Raw genomic sequence first — 26,655 nt, forward strand, 5'->3', positions numbered from 1 at the left:
ATATCAGAATTGTCTCAGAAAAAGGTAGAAACCTCACCTCTTGGGAAATGCCTGTTTGAAGCGCAAATCAATCTGAGTGGCAGAGGTACAAATGAACAGGAAAAGGGGGCTGAAACTAACTGGAAAAATGCCCGACCATTGTACCCATATATTATATCACATACATAAAATGTTTACTACATAATTATCTCTTGGTGTAATCAATTTTTTGGTTACTTCATTAATTACCTTGAACCTGTTATCCGCATATTTTTCTTCTGTTTCTCACTTGCTATTCTAACTTTACCCCAACAATTTAGTTACGGAATCTCTGATTTTCTGCAAGGGGTGGAAAGAGGCAGAGCACTAGCAAAAAGGTCTCAAAACTTATTGCAGAACGTTTTCCCTAGGGGGAAAACCCTGTTTAAAATAAATATTCTATTTCATTTGCTCTGTTTTGTTTGTGTGGATAAGCGTAACTGTTAGAGCTGAGAAACACACATTCTGTGAAGTATAAATACACCACGTTCAAAGTTATATCTGGGGATTTTTGAAGGAACCAAACTTAAGCTTTCTCTATATTTAGTTGTCTATCTTCGTCTTTAAAATGCCCAGAATAGGCTGCTTCCTGTGACCTAAAAGTCTAGATCCACTTTACCTATTTTGTGGATTAGAAAAGTGGCACAGAAGGATTCACAGACTTGCTCAAGGTCACCACAGATCATAATGGCAGAGCCAGACTTCTCACTGAGTTTTTTTTTTTCTACCACCAATGCAAAAGATACTTAGATTTTTCTCTTCTTTTTTGAAGACCCTTAAGCATCACTTGACTACAAGGCATAACTTAGATTCCAAACCTTAAAGAGGTATGACTATGCTGTCTTTGAAACAGTGTTCCACAGCAAAGTACCTGGAAATGGAGGTTTGTGGACCCCATGGAGACGAAGTAAGGCAGACACGCATATATGTTCAATGCCCTAGAACTAAAGAACACTGTCAGTTCAAAGTCACTTACCCAAATCTGAAGCTTGATTCTCTTTTCATTTTTGAATACAGTTTTTACTTTGAAATCGATCCCGACTGTGCTGACAAATGCAGATGTAAAGGAGTCATCCGCATAACGGAACAGGAAAGATGTTTTCCCCACACTGCTATTGCCAATGATGAGCAATTTGAACATGTAGTCAAAGTTCTGATCAGAGGAGTCTTTCTGGCCATACCTGGCATCTTGGGCAGAGGCCATCTGTGGTAAAAACAAAAGAGGTATGGATCAGTCTCCCATTTGATATGAAGCTAGCAGCACGCTCATTATTGGCCTTGCCAGAAACAGATGTCAGACCACTCAGGAGACAAGTGGAGAGTGCTCCCCGGTCTTCCTCTGATGCTGGTATCCATGGCAATAATTCCCCACTGGAAGACAGAACAGCACATCTTACAGCTCTTTCCAGCTGTGTTGGTGTTTGTCACCGCTCAGCATTCAGAACGAATCAAAGACACCAAAGGAGACATCTATAAGGGTAACATAAAAAGCAATGATATGAAGACCTGGCAAAGGCATGTGGGCTCTGAAACTTTATAATCTCGGGGATGGAAACACCAAAGTGTCTGACTAGCAGGGTGCTTCTTACTGAAGTATCTGAGTTATTAGAGTATCTCTGACTTTTCAGGGAAGCACATCCAAAGCATATCTCTTTCACCTATTAATATCATATTATATCAACATCGAAACATAAATTTTGTTCAAATTAAAAATAAAGATGATGGCAAATAGCTATGGCTCAGTGTGCCAGGAACTGTTAATTTATTTAACCCTCATAACAACCCTATGAGGTCAATCTCATTATTATTTCCATATTAAAAGGAGAAAACTAAGGCTTAGCAATATCAAGTACTGTGCTCAATTTCACACAAGTGACATGGACTAGAGGTAGGCTTCACATCAGGCAGTGTGGTGCCAGGGCTCGTACCCGTCATCTCCACCCAATTTCCCACTGAGGATTAGGGAAATATGTGTATGCTCTTTGAAAGGTGATGTGGGAAATACTCCGTGTGCGATTCATCAGTGAAGAACCCTACCTGGATTCAAACCTTGGCTCCACCACCACTGGCGGTGTGACCTTGAGTTGGTTATTTTAAATTGGAGTACCTCACTTACCTCTCTTATGTACAAAGAATTATTATATAACTTGGAATGCTTATGTCAATAACAGATGATATATCTGTAAAGCAGATACATAAAGCACTTAGCATCACCTAGAGAATGATCTCTATTATTATAAATGCTGTAAGAGGATGTTGAGCTTTTTCTTTTTGTTTTGTTTTGTGTTTCTGTCTTTTGATGATCATCCTAACATCTATCAAAAAAAATGCTGCATCACTTCTAAGTACCATTTGGTTCAATATAGAAATGAGGCATTTAGACTGGTGAGTCACACTGATTAGTGCATTTACTTATCACCTTTTCTGATGCTATGAATTCTTTGGCAAATACTGGGCTGCCCAACAAGGTAGCCACTAGTTACATATTCCTATTTATACTTAAATAAAATTAAAAATGCAATTCCTCGTGACATCATAAGAATGGCAGCAGCGAGGCACTTTTCTTGAGTTCTCCAGAACTTACCACAAATGGAACATCTATAACCCATCAAAGGAATCATCACTCAGAACAGCTAAGAGACTCATCCGAGGATTACTGGAAGGTGGGCAAACCAGACGAGTAGGGGAAAACGGGAGGGAGCAGAGTGAAGATGAGGCTCGCGTCCATGGCTGCAGAGACGCAGGGGGCCCCAGGACAGAACAGAGATCACAATAGCCAGGAGGTGGGCTCTTCTCCTATGTCCCACAGTTGATTTCTCCTGCCAAGAGAGCAGCGTATCCAGGTACCCAGCGTTTGAGGCAGTAACCTCAGCTGAGACCTCCAGCTGTGCCCTAAGCCAGACAAGAAGTAAACACCATACCTGGATTACTCCCTCCACTCTCCCACAACAATCCTACCCCTGCCCTTCCAAAGACTCAAGCTGGCCCCTGAACTGAATAGTGTCAAATTACAGAGGAGCCATAGTGCTCAGGATCTGGGAAGACCAAGTTTGCAGCAGTGACCTAGGGAAGAGGCTGGGAAGAGTGTGACACAGCTGGGATGGGAGACAGAAGAATCTTTCATTCCCAGCCCCCATCTTTTCACAATTACAACTGTGGAGACACACTCAGGGGTCAGTAGCAGGTGGCAGAGGCAACTCTCGGCTTTCAGCAGCTCAGAAATCTCACGACCTCCACACCCCCCAGACGGAAGAAGCGCCCTAAGACTCAGGAGACCTGGGCACAGGGCTGGTTGTGTTACTCCCAGCGAGTGTGTGTACAGGCAAGAGCTGAAACTGCACTGACTTTGTAACAACTACCATCCACACTCCATAGTCCCTCTTATCTAGAACTGCAGTGCCAGGGTCACTCTGGGTGCCAGGTGGCCGGCTCTGCCTGGACAAGATGCAGAAGATGCTGTACAAGATCTGTACAAGATGCTTTTTGTACAGCAGAGGACAACCTGGAGGTTACTTGGGAGGCTTAAGCCAAGACTGGCACTGCTCTTTTTTTTTTTTTTTTTTGTATTTTTGATATTTTTGCCTGTGTTGAGTGTGGGTTATCAGTTGTTTTTACATGTGAGTGTATTTGTTTTTTTCTTTGTTGTTATTGTTGTTGTGCTTGTTGATTTGCTTTGTTCTGAAATTGCCCTACACCAGCCCAAGAGGCACAAGATTCAACAGACCCAGAGGCCAACTCCAGTCCAAACCAGAGTATTACCGTGTTTGACCTACAAGTGACACACCCAGAGGGAATTCTCTATAGACACAAGAGCCTATAGGGGCCAAGCCTCATTTGAGCAGTCAACCCTCAGGCAGCAGATCATTGATTGTGGGCATAACCCAGTCTCACAACTAGTCAGCCTAGGAGTCAATCCCATCTACTGACAAGCCAAAAGCAATTAAAGATCAACTTTACCAGGAGAATACGCACAACACAAAGGTCACCTTTGGAGCACAAGCACAGGAGAATAGGGAAGTGGTGCAAGTCAAATATAAAGGACACATAGTACATGAGATCACCCAGCAAAGACTGAGAACCATAGGGGAGCTACCTAACACATTGAAGCAAACACAGAGAGTCAGCCAGATGGCAAAACAAAGAGACATGTTCCAAATAAAAGAACAGAAGAAACCTCCAGTATTGGAACCAAATAGAAGAAACCAACCTGTCAGAGACAGAGTTCAGAACACTGATGATAAGAATGTTTAAGGAGCTTAGTGACGACATAAAGAAAGATAGAAAAATCATAATGAACAACCAGTTAGAATTAAAGAATGCAATAACTGAAATAAAGAACTCACTTGAAGGAATTACCAGTAAGTTAAATGAGGCAGAGGATCCAATCAGTGACTTAGAAGACAAGTTAGCAGAGATCACCCAAGTGGAAAGACAAAAAGTAAAAAGAATAATAAACAATGAAAATAGTTTAAGAGACGTATGGGATAACATCAAGCATAACAACATGCACATCATAGGAAACCATAAAGTGAAGAGAGGGAGCAAGGGATCGAGAACAAATTTGAAGTAATAATGACTGAAAACTTCCCTACCCTGGTGGAGGAAACTGACATACAAGCCCAGGAAGTGCAGAGTTCCAACCAGGATGAACTCAAACAGGTCCACACCAAGACACATTATAGTTAAAAGGAAAAAGGTTACAGACAAAAAGAGAATTCTAAAAGCAGCAAGAGAAAGACAGCAGGTTACATACAAGGGAAATCCTGTAAGATTGTCAAATGACTTTTCTACAGAAACTTTGCAGTCCAGAAGGGAGTGGCAGAAGGTACTCAAAGTGATGAAAAACAAAGGTCAATAACCTAGATTGCTTTATCCAGCAAGGCTATCATTTAAAATTGAAGGAGAGATAAAGGGTATCCTAGAAAAGAATAAGCTAAAAGAATTCATTGCCACCAAGTCAGCATTGCAAGAAATATTAAAAGGGCTTCTGTAAGCAGAAGATGAAAACAATCTACCTACAAATAAAAAAAAAATGGCAATAACTATGTACCTATCAATGATCACTTTAAATGTAAATGGATTAAACACTCCAATCAAAGGACATAGGGTGGCTGAGTGGATAAGAAAACAAGACCCTTGCATATACTGTATACAAGAGACTCACCTCAGATCAAAAGACACACACAGGCTGAAAGTGAAGGGTTGGAGTGAGATATATCATGCAAATGGAATGAGAAAAAATCTGGAGTAGCAATACTTACATCTGACAAAATAGACTTTAAAATGAAGACTATATTAAAAGACAAACATGGGCACTACATAATAATACAGGGATTGATTCAATAAGAGGACATAACCCTAATAAACATCTATGCACCCAACATAGGAGCACCTAAATATATAAAATAGATATTGACTGACATAAAGACAGAGATCAACAGTAACACTATCATAGTAGGGGACTTCAACACACCTCTGACACCAAGGAACAGGTCTTCCAGATGGAAAATAAATATGGAAACAGTGGCCTTAAATGACACATTGGACACAGTTAGATTTAATTGATATTTTCAGAGCATTTCACCCCAAAGCTGCAGAATAAACGTTCTTCTCAAGGACACATGGAACATTTTCCAAAATAGACCACATGTTAGGCCACAAAACAAGTCTTGATAAATTTAAGAAAATTGAAATCATACCAATTGTCTTTTCTGACCACAGTGCTATGAAATTAGAAATCAACTACAGGAAAAAAAATTGGAAGACACACCAATACATGGAGGCTGAATAACGTTATTGAATAATGAATGGGTCAACAATGAGATCAAGGAAGAAATCAAAAGACATCTCAAGACAAATGAAAATGAAAACACAATAACCCAAAATCTATGGAATGCAGTGAAAGCAGTCCTAAGAGGGAAATTCATAGCAATGCAGGCCTAGCTAAAGAAACAAGAAAAATCACAAATCAACAGTTTATCCTTACACTTAAGTTATCTCGGAAAAGAATAGCAAAATAAGCCCAAAGGGAGTACAAGAAAGGAGATCATAAATATTAGAGCGGAAATAAATGAAACAGAGACCAAAAAAAATAAAAAAAATAAAAAAAATACAAAAGATCAATAAATCCAAGAGTCAGCTTTTTGAGAAGACAAACAAAATCGACAAAGTTTTAGCCAGACTCATCAAAAAAAAGAGAGAGGACCCAAATTAATAAAATCAGAAATGAAAGAGAAGTGACAACAGACATCACAGAAATACAAAAATTTAAAGAAATTACTATAAGCAACTATATGCCAACAAATTATACAATCTGCAAGAAATGGACAATTTTCTAGAAGCATACAACCTTCCAAGGCTAGCTCAAGAAGAAACGGAAAACCTGAATAGACTGATCACCACTAGGGAAATTGAATCAGTAATCAACAAGCTCCCAAAAAATAAAAGCCCTGGACCAGATGGATTTACAGGTGAATTTTACAAATCATTCAAAAAAGAATTATCACCTATTCTCCTCAAACTATTCCAAAAAATCCAGAAGGAGGGAAGGCTCCCAAGCACTTTTTATGAGGCCACTATCACCCTGATCCTAAAATCAGACAAACACACTACAAAATGAGAAAACAACAGGCCCGTATCCCTAATGAACATAGATGCAAAAATCCTCAACAAAATATTAGTGAACAGAATTCAGCAATATATTAAAAAGATCATACACCATGATCAAGTGGGATTCATCCCTGGTATGCAAGTTTGGTTCAACATCTGCAAACCAATTAATGTGATACACCACATTAACAAAATGAAAAATGAAAATCACATGATCATATCAGGCATCATATGATCAATAGATGCAGAAAAAGCATTTGACAAAATCCAGCAGCCATTTATGATAAAAACTCTTAAGAAAGTGGGAATAGAGGAGCTATATCTCAACATAATGAAGGCCATATATGATAAACCCACAGCTAACATCATACTCGATGGGGAAAAGCTAAAACCATTCCCCTTAAGATCAGAAACAAGACAAGGTTGCCCACTTTCTCCACTTCTATTCAACATAGTTCTGAAGTTCTAGCCACAACAATTAGACAAGAAAAAGAATAAAAGTCACCCAAATTGGTAAGGAGGAAGTAAAATTGTCACTATATGCAGATGGCATGATACCATATAGAGAGAATCCTAAAGACTCCACCAAAAAAACTATTAGAACTGATAAATGAATTTAGTAAACTAGCAGGATACACAATTAATATTCAGAAATCAGTTGCATTTGTATATACCAATAATATAATATCAGAAGGAGAAATTAAGAAAGCAGTCCCATTTACAATTGCTTCAAAGACTATAAAATACCTAGGAATAAATTTAACCAAAGAAGTAAGAGACCTGTACTCAGAAAATTATAAGACACTGAAGAGAAATTAAAGAAGATAAAAATAGATGGAAACACATACCATGCTCATGGATAAGAAGAATTAATATCATTAAAAATGTCCATACTGCCTGAGGCAATATGCAGATGAAACACAATTCCTATCAAATTACCAAGGACATATATCACAGAAATAGAACATATAATCCTAATATATATATATGGAACCATAAAAGACCATGGGTAGCCTCAGCAATCTTGAGAAATAAGAACAAAGTAGGAGGTATCATGATACCTGACATCAAATTATACTACAAGGCTACATTAATCAAAACAGTATGGTACTGGCATAAAAACAGACACGTAGATCAATGGAACAGAATAGAGAGCCCAGAAATAAGTCCATACCTATATGATCATTTAATCTTTGACAATGGAAGCAAGAATTTATGGTGGGGTACAGACAGTCTATTCAATAAATGGTGCTGGAAAACCTGAACAAAAACATGCAAAAAAATTAAGCTGAACCACCTCCTTACACCATATACAAGAATAAATTCAAAATGGATTAAAAACTTAAATGTAAGATCTGAAACCATAAAACTCCTAGAAGAAAATATAGGAAGAAAGCTTATAGACATTACCCGGAGTAAGATTTTTACTGATATATGTCCTCAGGCAAGGGAAGAGGAAAAATAACCTCAAACTAAAAAGTTTTTTCACAGCAAAGGAAACCATTAACAAAATAAAAAGGGATCCTACTGAATGGGAGAAGATATTTGTCAATGACATATTCGATAAGGGGTTAATATCTAAAATTTATAAAAAAACTCACTCAACTCCAAAAAAACAAACCCAATTAAAAAATGGGCAGAGGACATGAACACACATTTTTCTAAAAAGGACATACAGATGGCAATCAGACATATGAAAAAATTCTCTAATCATTAGAGAAATGCAAATAAAAACCACAATGAGATACCACCACACCCCAGTCAAAATGGCTATCAATAAATCATCAAACAACAAGTGCTGAAGAGGATGTGGAGAAAAGGGAACTCTTGTGCACTGTTGGTGGGATTGCAGATTGGTGCAGCCACTATGGAAATCAGTATAGAGGTAAGTCAAAAAACTGAAAATGGAACTACTTTATGACCCAGCAGTTCCACTCTTAGGTATCTATCCAGAGAAATCCAAAACTCTAAATCAAAAAAATTTATGCACCCCTATGTTTATTGCAGAACTATACACAATAGCCAAGACATGGAAACAACCGAAATGCTCATCGGTAGACGACTAGATTAAGAAACTGTGGTACTTATACAGTGGAGTATTATGCAACCATAAAGAAGAATGAAATCTTACCTTTTGCAACAATATGGATGGACCTAGAAAACATTATGCTAAGTGAAATAAATCAGACGGAGAAAAACAAATACCATATGATCTCACTTATGTGTGGAATCCTAAAGAAAAGAATAAATGAATGAACCAATCAGAAAGAGTCTCAGAGATATAGAGGAAAAACTGAGAGTTGCTAGATGGGAGGGAGATGGGGATGAGGGAGAAAGTGAGGGGATTAGAAAGCACAATCCGTAACCACAAGATTGCCACGGGGATACGAAAGTCAGTTTGAAGAATATAATCAACAATGTTGTAAAGATTTCGTAGGGTGTCTGATATGGACACTTGTCCTATTAGGGAGACCACTTCAGGGATGGTGTAGATGCCTGATCACTGCACTGTATACCTGAAGCTGAATAATAATGAATGCCAACTATAATTTAACACAAATACATAAATATATAAATATATATAGTCACAAGAAGTGGACTACAGCATTAGGAATAGAGACAGTGGACATGTAATGGCTGTATACAATGTCAGTGGGGTAGTAGATTGGGGGAGAGGGGTTATCGCTTTGTGAGGGAAATGTCTAACTATTACATTGTTTTGTACACCTGAAACTAATAAAAAATATGTATATATTAAAAAAATAGAAAATAAAATAAAATACAAATTCAATTCCTTAGCCAAACTCGTCACATTATAAGTGCACAATCACCACAGGGAGCCGATGGCTACTGGATTGGACAGCACAGGTACAGAGCACTGCAATAACTGCAGAACGTTCTAATGAACACTGCTAGGCCAGACAGTTTTTTTCACTTCTCATAAAGTCTGATTAACAATTACAATTTTCTCATGGGGGGACAGCAAAGAGAAAAATCCCTGTCAGATAATGGAAGGCTAGAAACAGTATACAGTGCTCAGCATGATCTAAAATAACATCATCAGTCTTTGAAGCAGGTTGTGTGTGTGTGTGTGTGTGTGTGTGTGTGTGTGTGTGTGTGTGTGTGTGTGTTTATAGACCACTGAGGGAAAGGAAAAAAGGGAGATGGTAATATTCCCTTTCTACAAATACTTATTACCCATAAAAGGACACAATTATATGTATAAGAATAAGAACAAAAAGAAATTCTGTATATGTGATGAAATTTAAGAACAATAAAAGTACTGATTGCACTTCTTCACACTTTCCTTTAAATATAAGCTTAAGCATTTCTCTTTTTAAGTCTATGTAACCACACCGCTGCTTTAGTAATTACAACTTGTAACAAGTGTTTGTCAGTGGGCAAAATTGGGCCACTAAAACAGGCAGATATCACCATTTTCCTTTCTGGCCCAGGAGTCCACGTGGTAAGATAAACCTCCCCCAACACAAGTACCAATCAAGGACAAAAACAGGATTAGAATCCTTGACTATCAGTTTGAACCATGATACCCGGCTCTGATGACTTCTGATGCTCCAGAAAGCCAGGTAGATGTTTTGTTTGGCACTCACATTCCGGCAGACATAGTCCTTTTATCAATTAATACTCACTCCTTATGGAGCTGCTAAGTCCAACCAGGCTTGCAAATGGCCTTTATTAAGATCTTTCACCGTCTTTTACATGAACCAGCCCAGATCCTAGGTTCTAGATTAAGAACTTTTAGTTAAGCCACAGTCAGAAAAGAGACAGTACAAGTTTCCTAGAGCTGCTCATTTATTCAGCTTGATAACCTTCCATATTTTGCACCCCACTACCAAAGGTGGTACTCCAACTGAGTCCTGTGGATCTCTGGGTTGCCTAACAAGATAATGTGATAAATTTTCGGCTGCTATCAATCCCAAGTCCTATTCCAAAATTAGACTGATTCCAAAACCTGCAGAAATATGGACATCATCAATATGTAGTCTTTAAAAAAATGTAATTGTGAAACCACACTAGGACTTTCTCTAGTACAAGAAATTGAATATGTTCAATTTCAAAGGTTGATATACCTTGTTGTGTAGGCAGCCAAAAAGGTGATGGGAGCACATAGGGAGGCTAGAATGAGGGAGGGCAGAGCTGCTGGATATGTGAATCCAGAGATTCTAAAGGATTAACTAGAAAAGTTTGTTAACTCACTATTCTGGAAGATTTTTTTTTTTTTTTTTTTTTTTTACTCTTTCCTGATTGATATCCCCAGTAAGATTCATGGAGAGTCAAAAAGAAATGAATATGTATTTTATTAAATTTTGGAATGAAATAAATTCTGGCTCAGAGGATGGAGAAACAGACTACCCTAATGCCTTGCAGAGAACAGAAATGGAGCAATTTGACAGCATATGAATGTCAAAAGGAATTATAGACAGTTGCTATGTAAATTTACTGACACGTCTAAATACTAAGTCGTGAACATTTTCAAGGAAAAATATAGCTGAAATTTGAAAACATGAGTATGTCCAATGGAGCAAATTGGATTTCATAAAAGATATAAAAAGATAACACTTTAAATAACATTAATTTGAATTAATTTAAAAAAAAAGAGTCATACATTATCCTTGGTAATATTTTTACTGACATATCCCCTTGGGCAAGGCAAGTAAGAGAAAAATAAACATGGGATTACATCAAACTAAAAAGTTTTTTCACAGCAATGGAAACCATCAATGAAACCAAAAGGCATCCTATTGAATGGGAGAAGACATTTGTCAATGATACATCTGATAAGTGGTTCATATCCAAAATGTATAAAAAAAAACCTCATTCAACTCAACACCAAAAAAACAAACAACCCAATTAAAAAATGGGCAGAGGACATGAAGAGACATTTTTCTAAAGAGGACATACAGATGGTCAACAGACATGAAAAAATGCTCAACCTCACTAATCATTAGAGAAATGCAAATAAAAATGAGATATCACCTCGCTCCAGTCAGAATGGCTACCATCAATAAATCAACAAACAACAAGTTTTGGAGAGTATGTGAAGAAAAGGGTACCCTCGTGCACTGTTGGTGGGATTGCAGATTGGTGCGGCCACTATGGAAATCAGTATGTAGGTATCTCAAAAAACTGGAAATGGAACTACCTTATGACCCAGTGATTCCACTCGTAGTTATCTACCCAGAGAAATTCAAAGCGCTAATTTGAAAAAATATATGCACCCTTATTCACAATAGCCAAGACATGCAAACAACCATTGGTAGATGACTGGATTAAGAAACTGGTACATTTATACAATGGAGTATTACTCGGCCATAAAGAAGAATAAAATATTACCATTTGCAACAATGTAGATGGACCTAGAGAACATTACACTAAGTGAAATAAGTCAGACAAAGACAAATACCATATGATCTCACTTATATGTGGAATCTAAAGGACAGGATAAATGAACAGACTAATCATAAACAGTGTCAGAGATATAGAGAAATAACTGAGGGTTGTGAGATGAGAGGGGGCTGGGGATGAGGGAGAAGGAGAGGGGATTAGAAAGCACAATTGGTAACCACAAGATTGCCAGGGGATACGAAAGTCAGTTTGGGGAATATAATGAATAATGTTGTAAACATTTTATAGGGTATCCAATGGACGCTTGTCTTATTAGGGAAACAACTTCAGGGATGGTGTAGATGCCTGATCACTGCACTGTACACCTGAAGCTGAACAATAATGAATGCCAACTATAATTTAATATATATGTATATACACACACTATATATACACACTATATATATATTATGTGGATGTGGAGTACAGCGTAGGGAATAGAGTCAATGGAACTGTAACAGCTATATATGATGTCAGAGGGGTAGTAGATTGGGGGAGGGCGGTATCACTTTGTGAGGGATATAAATGTTTAATTATTAATATTACATGATTTTGTACACCTGAAACTAATTTAAAAAATAAGCTCATACACACACACAAGTCATAGAGTTGGAAAGAATCTTCAGGGAAGTCCAACTTTCCTGGCCTGGAGTCCCTTTTGCCAGCATCTCAGCGTCAGGGTTAGTATTCCAGCCTAGCCCTTCACACTGGGTGACAGAAAGTTTACGGGCTGTGAAGTTGCTTCATTGCTGAACAACTGCAATTGTTGTAAGTTTCTTTCTTAGATTTGAGTTAAAATCTCCTTCCCTGTAGCTTCTGCCCATGTGTTCTTGATTCTGCCATATGAACCAAGAGAGAGTTGATGCCTCTTCCATCTGAAATAACACCAGGTATCTTAGGAACCAATCATGGCCCCATGAGTTTTTTCTCCTACTGGGATGATCCCAACCACTTTAGCCCCTCTCCTCACAGTACATGTTCGAAATACCCCACACATCCTGCTGTGTTAAAATGGACATCTCTCCAGATGTCGAAGACGCATGTGTGATCCCACAAATGGTCACAGTACTCAAGATATTTATCTGGCCAGTGCAGAGTAAAATGAGACTATTATATCCTGTCACACTTAACACTAAAGTGTCCTAAAATGCTCAGCACTTTTTATATATTACCTGTTATAAACAGTGGTCTACCTTATTCCCCTCCCATACTTGGACAATTTATTTTTTTAATGGAAGTGTCAACCTTTATATGTACCCTCCTACATTTCCTTTGTTTTGATTTGCAATTTGAATCTGATAATTTTACGTTCATCAAAAATATTAGTTATCCAGTCCATATTTGTCTCATTCTAAGTTTAATCAGTAGGAAATTAATATATTCATTTAAGACCCTGATCAGAATGCTAATCAGATTGTAGACAAATAATGACCTTTTTACCCTGGTGAACATATAAAATCCATGGATGAGACCTCTCTGATATGTCATTAAGGAATTCAGAACAAATCCTTAACCTCTGGGAGTTGGTGTCTTGGAAAGTCACTGTGCTGTTCCTCTACGTGTGCCTTGGTTCAATAACAGGTGAACAGATCACGGACTTAATTGATCAACCATTTTTAATTTCAATTCTAGTTTCCCCAGAAGTCTCACTGACCAGAGACCAAACAGATTACCTCTGACTAACATATGTAACCACAGCCTGTTTCAGAATTTTTGACATTTGTTTTTCAAAATAAATAGGAAAAGCAAAGTATTTTCAAGGATTCCCTTAGGCACTCAAGAATCTAACCTTATCTAAGCCATTTTGTGGATCTAATGAGAAAAACAAAAAAAAGGCATTTTAAATGTACTATGTTCCAGCTGCTACTGAAAACAGCTTGAGGGGCAGTAGGAGGAAGCATGAGGGTAAATTATCCAGAAAAGAAAATGCAATTCTTTGAAATTGGAAGGATGAAAGTAAGGATGGGACATATGTATCTGACATGTAGAAACACACAAAGTAGTTTCAAATCTCAATTGTTACTTGGGGGAAAAGAAAATAATAATAAAAAGAATCATTCCTGAAAGCTCCAATGTAAAGACTATAATTTTAAAACCAAGAATGAAAGCATTAAAAACTAGGATTTCCAAGCGTCTGGCCCCAGGTGGCTACTCCGTGAAGGTCCTCATCTGTGAGCAGTGTGCCGTCTCCCTGCTGGTCTCTTAGATGGATTGGAATTATAACACTCTTTGCAGTCTCCAGCCAGTGATGTCTCCGTGTGTCTGCTACTATTTGCTCTGGCAAGAGCCAGGTGAGGAGCAATAAAACACCCCTCGTGTCACTGTGGACACATCACCATGGAGCAGAGAGGATGTTGTCCAGGGAACTGGAAGCGGCCAAGCCACCACAAGACATAAGCCCCACCCTGGCTTCTGAAATGAAGGGCCTGGAAAAGTAGGGCAGCATGCATAAATCATCTGCGTCTCTTTACGTCAGCAGGGAATGAATTACTTTTTCATGGGACTCACGGGAGAATGTGTATGATGGCATGCCAAATTATGGTAATGCTTCCGAGAGACACGTTGCCACATGTCTTAAAGGTCCTCCTTAAGCTAAATCTCACCGTACTCCTTTCTGCCTAGCTCTGGATCTCAATCTCATGCACAGCTTCTTTGGTGGGTGTGGATAAATCACAGCCTATGTACAGTAAAATGGTAAAACAACTGCAACAGCTTACAGGCACTGTACTGTGTGCTTTATGTTATCACACCTAATACTTTCATTGTCCCCAGATGTCACTATTGTACTCTTAGTACCCCCACGTTAGATGAGCAGAGTGCTCTGGCTGTATTTTAAAATGGCTACTTTCCCTTCCCCCTGCCAGTTGCACGAGGGGACTTTTCTCCAGGAGTCATGGGGAAAACTTGATAGGGCTCCTCAGGATAAAGTTCACAAAACTGTGGAGACCCCCGTAAACCTGGGCCCCCTGGAGTTTTTATCTCTTTAGATTTGTCTACACAGAGATTCCAGCAATTCATCAATTACAGTTTAGGTTTTCCTACCCCACTACTGGTTCCCATGGAGGTTTCTGTTCCACTAAGTTGTGATTCTCTATATCTGCCTGTCTGTCTCCCTCATTTGGGTGGGGGGGCAGCAATTTTCCCTGTACGTCAGTTCTCAAATCTAAGAAGAGTTGTTAATTTTCAGTTTGTTTGGTTTTTTTCTTGTGTGAAGTTGGGAGTGACAACATCCAAGCTCCTTACATACTAAACAGGAAACCCAAAGTCATTGTCCCCAATTCAAGGATGAAATTAGGGGATCTGAGAGGAAGCAAAGGTGAAGGTGTCCTTGTTTTTCAATAGGTTATCTTGATTTCTCGCAGCCTGTACTGAGCCCTCATTACATGGACCAAATGCGTTCTCCAAGGGTCATGGACATGCAGATTCAGATAGTTCACTCTTCCCTTCACCAAACTAACAAGCCTCAAACTTCAATCACAGAGGAGAATACTGGAAGAGGTAAGGGTGATTCTTCTCTTTGCTTCTAAAAAAATCTCCATTCTTTTGTTGAGCAAAGGCATGGCCTAAATTTGATATTTTGAAATTCATTATAGTGGTTTTTGCATCTCCTTTGACACCTATCTATATATTGCTACAGCGTCAAGTAAAAGGAAATGAAGTTTATCAAACCATGTAAAACCAGTTCCTATTACTAGTATCAAAGACCAGTGTTCTCCGCCCAACACTAGTTCACTCCTGGTGAGGTTACAGAAGGTTTCCAGAGGGAGGCAGCCTGTATCGCAGCTATAAAAGGGGGGCCCAGGCCACACTATACAGAGAGAACAGTGTAAACAAGGTCTGCTGGGAAGAAAAACAGAGTGGCTGGGAGAGCAGAGCGCTCTGGACTCCGATGACGCAATCCTGACAGCTGCAGAGCTCTGGTCCCAGCAGCTCCTGCTCATCCTGATGAATGTTGAAGCCAGAGCGTCATCACTGCAGTCCTGGGATGCTGACGAGTACGTAGTTACTGGTCATCCAGGCCTCATAAACTATGGTGTGAAGAGAGGTAGAAAAACACCATTCCACTTCTTTTCTAGCCGTTCTGAAAGTATGTGCATGCAGACACATCTGTGAAAAAGTGCATTCTCCCTCCATTCTTGTGGGATGTGAATATGGGTAAAGAGCACACGCTGTTATGGTCAGGCTGCCTGAGAAGGATCCTAGGTCGCCTACTTCTGGAAACTTGGGCAGAAGTTTGGTTTGGTTTGGTTTTGTCTTGAACTATTCTAAGCTGCAATTTCCTCATCTATAAAATAGAAATAAGAGTGAGATCATCAAATTAAAATTGTTGGCATGTGTTAAGTCCTTGATTACAGCTGTTATCCTCATCTCCGTTATTCTTCTAGTTGCACTTAAATGATACACAAGCCATTCACTTTCTTCGCCAACTCCCAGTGATAATACTCTCTGAAATGGAGATGATCAAATTTATAGAATATGCTTCCTCTCATTTCCTAACTTTAGAGAGCAAGAGGTTTTTGACACCCAACACTTCCACTCTGTAGAGTTTCATAATTACTGAAATACACACCTTACAATTATTCTCTCATTTCGAATATGAAACAGAACAAAGCACATTCATCAAAGTACCTCTCAGGATAGAAGCTGAGACCCTGAGGGACCATGTTCAGATAGAAGTGTACTGGGGTCTGGAGAGTCTGTTGGGCGATGGAACGGGACTGACAGCAATATTCCCTGTAGTATGATCTGTCCTGTGGCACTGCCTGCCACCCAGTCACTTGTGAAGAGTTATTAAACTCATAAAACACTTGGGTGTGAGTGGACTTTTATAGAAATTGGGATAGGGCTGAGTTTTATGTCTGGACTAAAAAGGGGTCAGAATTCTAGTAGTACATTGTGGGGACAGAGCCCCAGAAAGCAGTTTCCAGGCTCTGCCGTCAGCTGTAACCAGTGAGCCATTGGCCACTAACATAACTGCCGTGGCTACGCTAGCAAGGGAGAGAAAAATGGGGGATAGCAAGAAGATAGTGGCTGAGCCTGCAAGCGGTGCAGTGAGTGTTGTGAACAGTGTGACTCCTGCTTCCTGTGTCTCCAACCCAGCCGCCAGCGAGAATATAGTGGTATGACTCCCCTACCTATGGCTACGTGGGTGTTCCTTTTTGGCCTCACCATGTCCTACATTCTTATGTGGGGAGCGGGAGCAGAGACCCTGCCTGACACCCTGCACGACAAATGGCGCAGCGAGCAGGGTCCCCTGCGTGACATACATGGTAAGCAAAGCATGAGAAAGGAAGTCCAGTAACTCAGCAGTAATTATGGGGAAATGTCTCTTACACGGCTTTGGAGTTGGTTTCAGGTGAAGTTGAACCTAGTTTCTGATAGTGAGTTTGATAAACCATCGAGGTCCACAATACCATTACAGATGACAAGACGGTATGAGAAACATACAAGTTGTTAAGAGACTGGATCTTCATTGTCATTATCATACAAAATAAATGATAATTATGTGAGGTGTTAGCTAACACTATGGCGGTAACCATATTGCAATATATAAATGTATCAAATCAACAAGTTGTACACTTAAACTTATGCAATGCTATATGACAATTGTATTTCAACAAAAATGATGTTTTCAAAAGTCCACAGTATCATTATTTCAAGGTGAGAAATCATTAAGAGGTTTCCATGTGTACATGTAAAATAGTATATGTAATATACATATACATATTATCTTGCATACATGATGGTTATCTCCACCCTTTCCCAAAACCTCTCTAAAGTAATCACAAAGGGTTTTCACCAAAGTAAAAGTCCACATAGAGTTATAGACAAAGACAAGTAAAAAAGAGAGGACAACGAAAATGTGAGATTTGGAAGTGAGTGGCTGGAAAAAGAACCCTCGGCTTGCCAGGGAAGTCTACAAGAACCTTCCACTACAGAGGATGGAATGGCCTTGGGATTGGAGAAGCTAAATGCCTTGATTATGGGGTGTGGCTACAGTGACCAACTCTCTTGGTTTGCCTGGGACTGAGAGGTATCATGGAACACAGCAGGACTTCCAGGGCTAAAACCAGCAAGCTGGGGGTTTCATTACCCTGCATGGGACGAGGGCACGCAAACAGGAGAACAAGCTCCCTGACCCCATATACAACTTTATTAAAACAAAATTAAGTTTTAAATATTTTTAAAAATCATTTTTGACATTCACGCTTTCTATATGCAGATGTCAATTTATAAAAAAGGGCCTCTCCCTCTTAGCAATAAATGTAAAGAAACTTTAAAATTTTTCTCATGGATATGGATAAAATATATATAAGCTTTCTTGTCATTTCTTGGTAGCAATACCTGCTCTGTCACTTTTATTCAGGAATACAAAACTAAATCCTCGTGGGGGACACTAGATCCAAGATTTCCAAACCTGGGGACTCTACCTGAATTCTGCGTAATTCAAATATTCAAGGTGGGGACAGGTGTCTGTAATTTTTAAAGCCCCCAAGTGATTCTTCTGATCAGTCAGCTTTGGAATTCATTGTATTAACAAATGTCCATATGGAAGCCAAGGTGGGTGTACATTGTCAAGGCCGCAGGGATATATGTAAGATGCCACTGAGCAATCTGACATTTAGGCCTACATCCGTAGAACGTGGAAATGGAATCCTAGCGCTCTGTACCAGCTGCTGTCTTCACTGACGCCCCTTCTGAAGCGAGTGAGAGTAAATCTCTGCAGAGGATCTATACCCTAGAACGCCCAGCCTGCCCAGACAAGCGAAATTCGGAGAAATGTGTTATCTTTGCCCTGGTAAGAGCCAGAACCTTCTGAGGGCTGGTGATCTAACTTACTATGAGCTTTCTGTCAGACGATAAGGAGGTACAACCTAGTAAGAAGCAGTAATCACATTCTCAGAGCATATTCACCTCTACTCTGCCCAGCTCTGTGGAAGGCAGCCTTAACTTTCTCCATCAGTTATTTTCAAAAACAACACACAGACTTTACTTCCCCTCACTCCATAAGAAAGCACCCAACAGCTAGAGGAGGCTGTGCCAAATTGAAACCACAAAATGAAGAATGTCTCTTGCAAGAGTATCTCTTCCTGACAAGGAAATAACAATTAAACATAATAGACATACCCACTATTATTCGGTATAAGAAAAAAACCTGTCTTAAAAATACTTAGTACTCAAAAAATTCTCACTGAGGAATTAAAAAAACCCTAAATTTTAATATTAGTATGTTTCCCAATAAATTTCCATCATTAAACATTTAAAAAGTATTAAACATTTTAAAACTATTAAATGTTATTCCAAAATATTTACGCCCTTGAAAAATGCCTCCAGAGATTTGCTATAAAGATTCCTTCCAAACTTTGACATTTTTCTTCCCGTATCCCATTCAATGAGATAGGTCATTTGTAGGAGCAAATGTCCCCATTGTCTATACACTTATGAAACAAAGAGAATATCTGTACCATTCCTGAGGAATTTGGTAGGTTAGTAGTCTCGTATTTAAGCTTCCAGCTTGTGCAGGTCCCCAGTTAGAATGACTTACAGAGCCATTTCCTAGTTATAATCATCCTTTCTTTTCATTCAAAAACTACTATTATTTACTACAAAGCACAAAACCACCCATGCATACTTATAAAAAAAGTCACATACACAGGTGTGCTGTGTTTCTGTTGTCCCTTTACATCAGCCCTACTACTCAGACAGGTGTTCAATGAATCAAACATTCAAAAGAAAAAAAAAAAAACATCTTTTATTGCTAACACCATAGATGTCCCGTGAGAATCATAGTTTGCTAATTGATACTTAACACATTCTTTCTTCAAGCTCTTTGAGGCTCCTCAAGCTATGGCATTTGAACAGAAATTATTCATTGGTGTTGGCTTGCAAGTTTCTCTACTTGATGAGACTCCAATATGCATCAGAGCCACTAGATGATTAGTAAGTAAACACCCTTGATGAGCTAAAGTTAAACTAAAAACTGGCAGACTAATGAGAGGCTCAATGCCTCACCTCTTAAAATTACATTACGATTTGAGTTTTCAGACCATAAAAAGCTGAGAGTATAGGAGCAAAGAGACTATGATTCCAGGTTTTTCTCCGTTAGGAGGCCAAGTAGGCACAGAATGAGATTCTTTCTGGCTTGCTAAAACTAAATTCCTAGTATTAGACCCAATCCAGTCGCTTACTAGAGAGGACACCAGGGAACGACTGACGCTGTCTTTTTACCATTCACTAGGTGAGTGAAGACCTAGAACATTTAAGTGGACAGAAAAATATTTCATGACCTTAATACAACTGACAAAACACTTCAAATCAATCTGAAACATGTCGGTATTGGAAAAAGCCCTTTGTTTCCACAGACTTGAAGCTATTAAGGAATATATTAGTTAACAAAAGAAAGCAATTGTTAAAATTATTTTATTTTTATAATTTTTCACCTTATTCAAATATTTTAAAGTGTCATGACACCCACAATTTTACTGGAAAAGCACAAAGAAAAATTATAGCATCAAAAAACAATAATCATGGAAATACAATTAAATGATAGAAATTAAAATGTAAACATAAATCTTTCCCCCAGAAGTGTATAAGAAACAATCAAAGCACTAATATTATTATTTAGATTTCTATATCACCTTTTATCTCATCCAAGTACTAACCAGGCCCAACCCTGCCTACCTTCTGAAATCAGACACGTTCAAGAGCATTCAGGGTGGTAAAGCTGTAGACTATGGCACCTTTTCTATAAGAAGCTCACTGTGTTTTCTTGGTTCTGCACAATACTGTAAATGAATTCTATTATATTCTTCCAGTATTTAAATGTCTCATCCCAAGAGAGTGCATCTATCTTTACTTGGCAACAAAACATGATTGTAGTGTAAAATGAAGCCAACATGGAACCTCAAAGGAAAAGGACAATAACTGAAATAAACAATGCCTCAGTGAGCTTAACAAAAAGCTGCAGATGGCAGAAGAAAGAGTCAATGAACTTGAAGATAAATCAATAGAAATTGTACAACTGACAAAGAGAAGGAAAAAAAAATAAAGAAAAATGAGCAGAGACTCGGTGATTTGTGGAAGGTATCTGAAGTCTAACAAAAAAATGTAATTGGAGTCTCAGAAGAAAAAGGAAGGGAATAATGAGATGGAAAATATTTGAAGATATAATGGCTAAGTGTTTTTCAAATGTGGTGAAAAATATAAAGTTATATGTCTTACATGCTCATTCAAACACTTAAGCTGACTAAATATAAAGAAAACTACATTTAGGCACATCACAGTCAAAGTGTTCAAATTCAAAGGTAAATAGAAAATCCTGGAAACAGAAAAAGTGACATATGACATACAAGGATATAATAATGTGAAGAAAAACTGGCTTTACATTATAATGTAGGTCATAGAGAATGAAACAAAGTACTGAAAGAAAAAAAGTAATAAAAAAACTATATGCAGCAAAATTATCATTCAAAAAAGAAGGTAAAAAAAAAATTATCAGATGAACAAAAACAGAATTTGTTGCCAGCAGATCTGTACTACAGGAAATGTTAAGGGAAGTTATTCAGACTGAAGGAAAATGACACCGGATAGAAACTCAGATCTACAGGAAGAAAACCAGAAATGGCAAATGGGTAGTGGGCAAACATAAAAATATACATATGTTTTTTCTTTTCTTCTCTTAACTAGAAAAAAAAAATACATATGTTGTTGAAAACTAAAATTATAAAACTGTATTGGGGGTTTATAAAAAATGCGGATGTAATATATATGCGAACAGTTTCACAAAGGATGTGGGAAATAAAGTTACTATATAATAGCAATATAGTATAGTTATAATATAGTTATGTAAAATAATACAATATTAAGTAGACTACATAACAAGTTGAAGATGCATATTATAATCCTTAGAATAAAAATTTTAAAAATGCAAAAAGTATATGGTTAAAAAAGCCAACAGAAGAATTAAAATGAAATACTTGAAAGTGTTTATTTAAGCAAAAGAAGGCAGGAAGGAGAAAACAGAGGAACAAAACGATAGGATAAAGAAAAGCAAATAGCAAAAAAGTCGGTTTAAAGTCAATCACACTGATAAGTGAGATATATGAAAATTCTAATTAAAAAGCAGAAATTTTCCGCTGAGCTCCCAGATGGCTCAGTTGGTTGGAGCGCGTCCTCTCAACCACAAGGTTGCTGGTTCGACTCCCCCAAGGTATGGTGGGCTGTGCCCCCTGCAACTAGAAATGGCAACTGGACCTAGAGCTAAGCTGCGCCCTCCACAACTAAGATTGAAAGGACAACAACTTGACTTGGAAAATAGTCCTGGAAGTACACACTGTTCCCCAATAAAGTCCTATTCCCCTTCCCCAATAAAATCTTTAAAAAAAAAAAAAAAAAAAGCAGAAATTTTCCCAACTGGATTAAAAATGTAAGGCCCAGTTATAGTCTAACCACAAGATTCACACTTTAAATACAAAAACACATATAATTTGAAAGTAAAACTGCAAATATACATATTATATATGTCTATGTTATATTACATACGAGTATATATAAAACACCATGAAAACACTATTAAGAAAACAAAAGTGTATATTAATATCAGACTAAATACTCGTAGACTTCAAGACAAGAAGTACTGCCGGAAATAAAAAGGGACAATTCGTAATAATAGAAAGAAAAATGTTTCAGGAAGCCACAATTACAAATGTGTGTGTACCTGGTAAGTTCAAAACATTTGAAGCAAAAACTGAAAGAACTAAAAGAAATGGATAAATTGACAATCATAGTTGGAGATTTCAAACCTTTTTCTCAGTAATTGATAAAACTAGACCAAAAATAAATAAGCATATAGATGATCTTAATAACACCATGACCTAATTGACGTTTATAAACCCGACACCTCACAAAGCAGCATATCGCATGCACAGTGCACAGGGAGCATTCATGAAGCTAGATTACATGCTGGCCTAAAAATAAGTCTAACATTTTTCAGAAGATTGAAATCGTAAAGAATATGTTCTCTGGTAGCTATAGAATTTAATTAGACATAAAGTTCAACAAAATATCTTGAAAATACACAGGTATTTGAAAATTAAACAACACATTTCTAAACCTATGAATTAAGGAAAACACCACATGGAAAGGAAAAATAGTTTGAAATAAAACATAATGCAAATACTACACTCAGAAATTTGTGGGTCTCAACTAAAGCAGTATTGAGAGTGAGATTTATCATTTTAAATGCTTATGTTTATTAAATAAAAAGACACTCAAACTCAGTGATCTAAATTTCTACTCTAAGAAGCTTGAGAAAGAAAAACTTCTATTAAAGTAAGTATAAGGAATACGGTTATTTTTTGAAAGCGTATATCAAAATATAAACAATAGAAAAGTTTATGAAGGCAAAAGTTAGTTATTTGAAGACATTAGTAATATTGATAAACATCTGTGAGACTGGAGAGAGACAGAGACAGAGAGAGAACGCAAGTTGTCAATAAAGGAATGAAAGAGGTGATATTGTTACAGATCCTAGCGAAATTGAAGGATGATAAAAATATTTTAAGCAACTTTATGTCAATAAATTTGAAAAATTAGATGAAAAATGTAATTTACCAAAACTGATCCAAGATGAAATAGAAAATTTTATATAATTAGTTTTCTGTTTCTACTATATGTTTAAAGCAGCACCCAATTATTATTTATTGAGTCAGAAGTCTGGACACATGTGACACTATTGGTTGTCTGTTCTCTCTGCTTAGGAATTAATTACAAGGACAAAATCAATGTGTCAGATGGGGTAGGTTTCTATCTGGAGGCTCCAGGGAAGATTCCACTTCCAAGCTCTTTCAAGTTATTGGCAAAATTCAGTTAATTGTGGTTGATTGTAGGAATGAGGTCCCTATTTCCTTGATACCATGTTTCCCAGAAAATAAGACCTATCCATACCATCAGCTCTAATGCGTCTTTTGGAGCAAAAATTAATATAAGAACTGGTCTTATATAAGACCTGGTATTATATTATATTATATTATATTATATTATATTATATTATATTATATTATACCTAGTATTATATTATATTATATTATATTATATTATATTATATTATATAAGATAATTTTTGCTCCAAAAGACTCATTAGAGCTGATGGTGCACTTTAGGTCTTATTTTTGAGAAAACACGTTATATAGCCTTCATCTTCAAGCCAACAATCGTCATGCTTTAAATCTTTGAACTCCCCTTCTGCCATATCTCTCTGAATCCAGCAAGAGAAAGTTCTCTGCTTGTAAGGGGTCGTGTAATTAGATTGGACCTACCTGAGAGTCCAAGTTAATCTTCCTATTTAAAAGTCTATAACATTACTCCATCTGTAAAGTCCCTTTTGTTATGTAACTTAATTTATTCAAGTTTCAGGGATTAGGGCACATACATCTTTTTTTTTTTTTTGAAAAGGGTAGGCTATTCTGCCTACCACAGTATACTAAGGGGAGATGATAGACAGATAGATAGATAGACAGAGAGACAGAGAGACAGACAGACAGACACACAGATAGGGCATGTAAATAGGTAGGTAAGTAGGTAGGTAGGTAGGTAGGTAGGTAGGTAGGTAGGTAGGTAGGTAGGTAACTCAGTAGATATACAGGATAGACAGTTGGATGACAGATAGAGATATACGTATATCAAAAAAGTTGAATTTGTTTTTTGTGTTTTTTTCCCCACAAATAAAACTCCAGGCACCAATGGTTTCATTGTTAAACTGTATTAAACACTTTAAGGACCAAGATATATCAATCTTACATACCAACATCACTCAGAAAACAGAGGGGAAAAGAACACTTCTCACTTTGTTTTGTAAGGCCTGCATAACTCCAATATTATAACCTCATAAAGACATTAAAAGAAAATCAGAGACCAAAATCCATGAACTTAAATGTAAAAAAAATCATCAAGGAAATATAATCAAACTGAATCCAGCCATACATAGAAAGGACAATACATCATGACTAACTGAGGTTTATCTAAGGAATGTCATATTAACTAAAAAATCAATCAACGTAATCCAACAGAATAAAGAAGATAAACCATGTGACCACCCCAATAGGTGCAGAAAAAGTATTTGGCATAATTAACCACCCATTTATGTAAAAAAAAAAATACCCTCAGCAAACTAGGAATCAAAAGAAATGTCCTCAATGTGATAAGGTATCTGAAACAAAGCAACAACGAAACAACTGCAGCTTACCTTACACTTAATCACGAAAGATGAAAGGCTTTCCTCCTAAGATTTGGACAAAGACAACGATGTCTGCTCATCACTTCTACCCAACATTGTACTTGATGTCCCATCTTGTGGAAGATATAGAACACACACACACACACACACACACACACACACACACACGCACGGAGGTCACTGGAAAGGAAGAAGTAAACTACTTCTATTTGCAAATGATTGTTTATGTAGAAATCTTTCCGAAGTCTAAAACAAATCTTTAAAAAATAATCAGAAATAATAAGTAGATGTAGAAAGGTCTCAGGACACAGTCAAGACAAACAGAACCCTAGAGTCCAGATATAGTTTACATCTATTTTAATAACCTAGACTTCATCAAAATACAAAAAAAAAATCTTATCAAAATCCACTATTAAGAGTATGAGTATTTGAGCCACAGACTGACAGAAAATATTTTTAAATATATTTAAAGAATTAGTTTCAAAATTATATAAAGATCTCCTGCAACTAAACAATAAAAAGACAGCCCCCATAACAGACAAAAGGCTAAACAGACACAAAGCAAGATATACAAATGGATGGTAAGCAGATGAAAATATGCTAACCATCACTTGTCATCAAGTGAAATATCATAAAATACTCATTAAAGTCACAAAAATTAGAAAGGCCACTGACACCATACATTGTTGAGGATGTGGAGCCACTAGAATGTTCATACACTGCTGGTGAGAATGTAAAATGGTTATGTCACTTTGACTAAAGATTTCAGTTTCTTATAAAGTTAAATATACACTTACGCAATATCTCAGCAATTCCACTTCTGGGTATTTACCCAAGAAAAATGAAAAGATATTATTATAAAAAGACAAATATTATAATGTTTATAGCCTTCATCATAATGGCCTCAAATTGGACATTACCTCAAACTCCATCAACAGGAGAATGGATTTAAAGAGTATCGTAGATTGATACAACAGTATAATATCCATCAATAAAATGGAATGTATTGATAAATGCAAAAAAAATGGATAAATCCTCTGTACATTATTCTGAGCAAAATAAGCTAGATTCAAGAGTACGTAGTATATATGTTGTACAGAATATTCATATTGTATATTTTACATAACTACATTAAGTTCTAGAATAAATAGAACTGATTTTTGGTGACAAAAAGTAAGGACTTCATTTTGTCAGTGGAGAAACAGGATAAAGAGCATGAATGAAGGAAAATTTGGGGTGACTGGAAATGTTCTATATCTGTAAAGTGCTTTGTGTTACAAAGGTGTATCCATTTATTAAAATTCATCAAATTGTTCACTTGATATTTGTGCATTTCAATGCATATAAATATCTCAAAAAACTTTAAACAAATGAAAAAATGCTAAAAA

At 37.2% G+C, this 26,655-nt stretch overlaps 1 protein-coding gene across 2 annotated transcripts in view; it reads right to left on the reverse strand.

Moving 5' to 3' along the window:
* Window positions 1-26,655, reverse strand: part of RAB3C (RAB3C, member RAS oncogene family) — a 237,726-nt gene that overhangs the window by 205,297 nt on the left and 5,774 nt on the right. For both annotated transcript variants that reach the window (XM_081053685.1, XM_081053686.1), the window contains exon 2: window positions 995-1,222. In XM_081053685.1, the coding sequence (XP_080909811.1) occupies window positions 995-1,222 (228 nt within the window). The remainder of the gene's footprint in view (window positions 1-994; window positions 1,223-26,655) is intronic.

The sequence above is a fragment of the Rhinolophus hipposideros genome (assembly GCF_964194185.1).
Source record: "Rhinolophus hipposideros genome assembly, chromosome: 7".
Lineage (NCBI taxonomy): Eukaryota > Metazoa > Chordata > Mammalia > Chiroptera > Rhinolophidae > Rhinolophus > Rhinolophus hipposideros.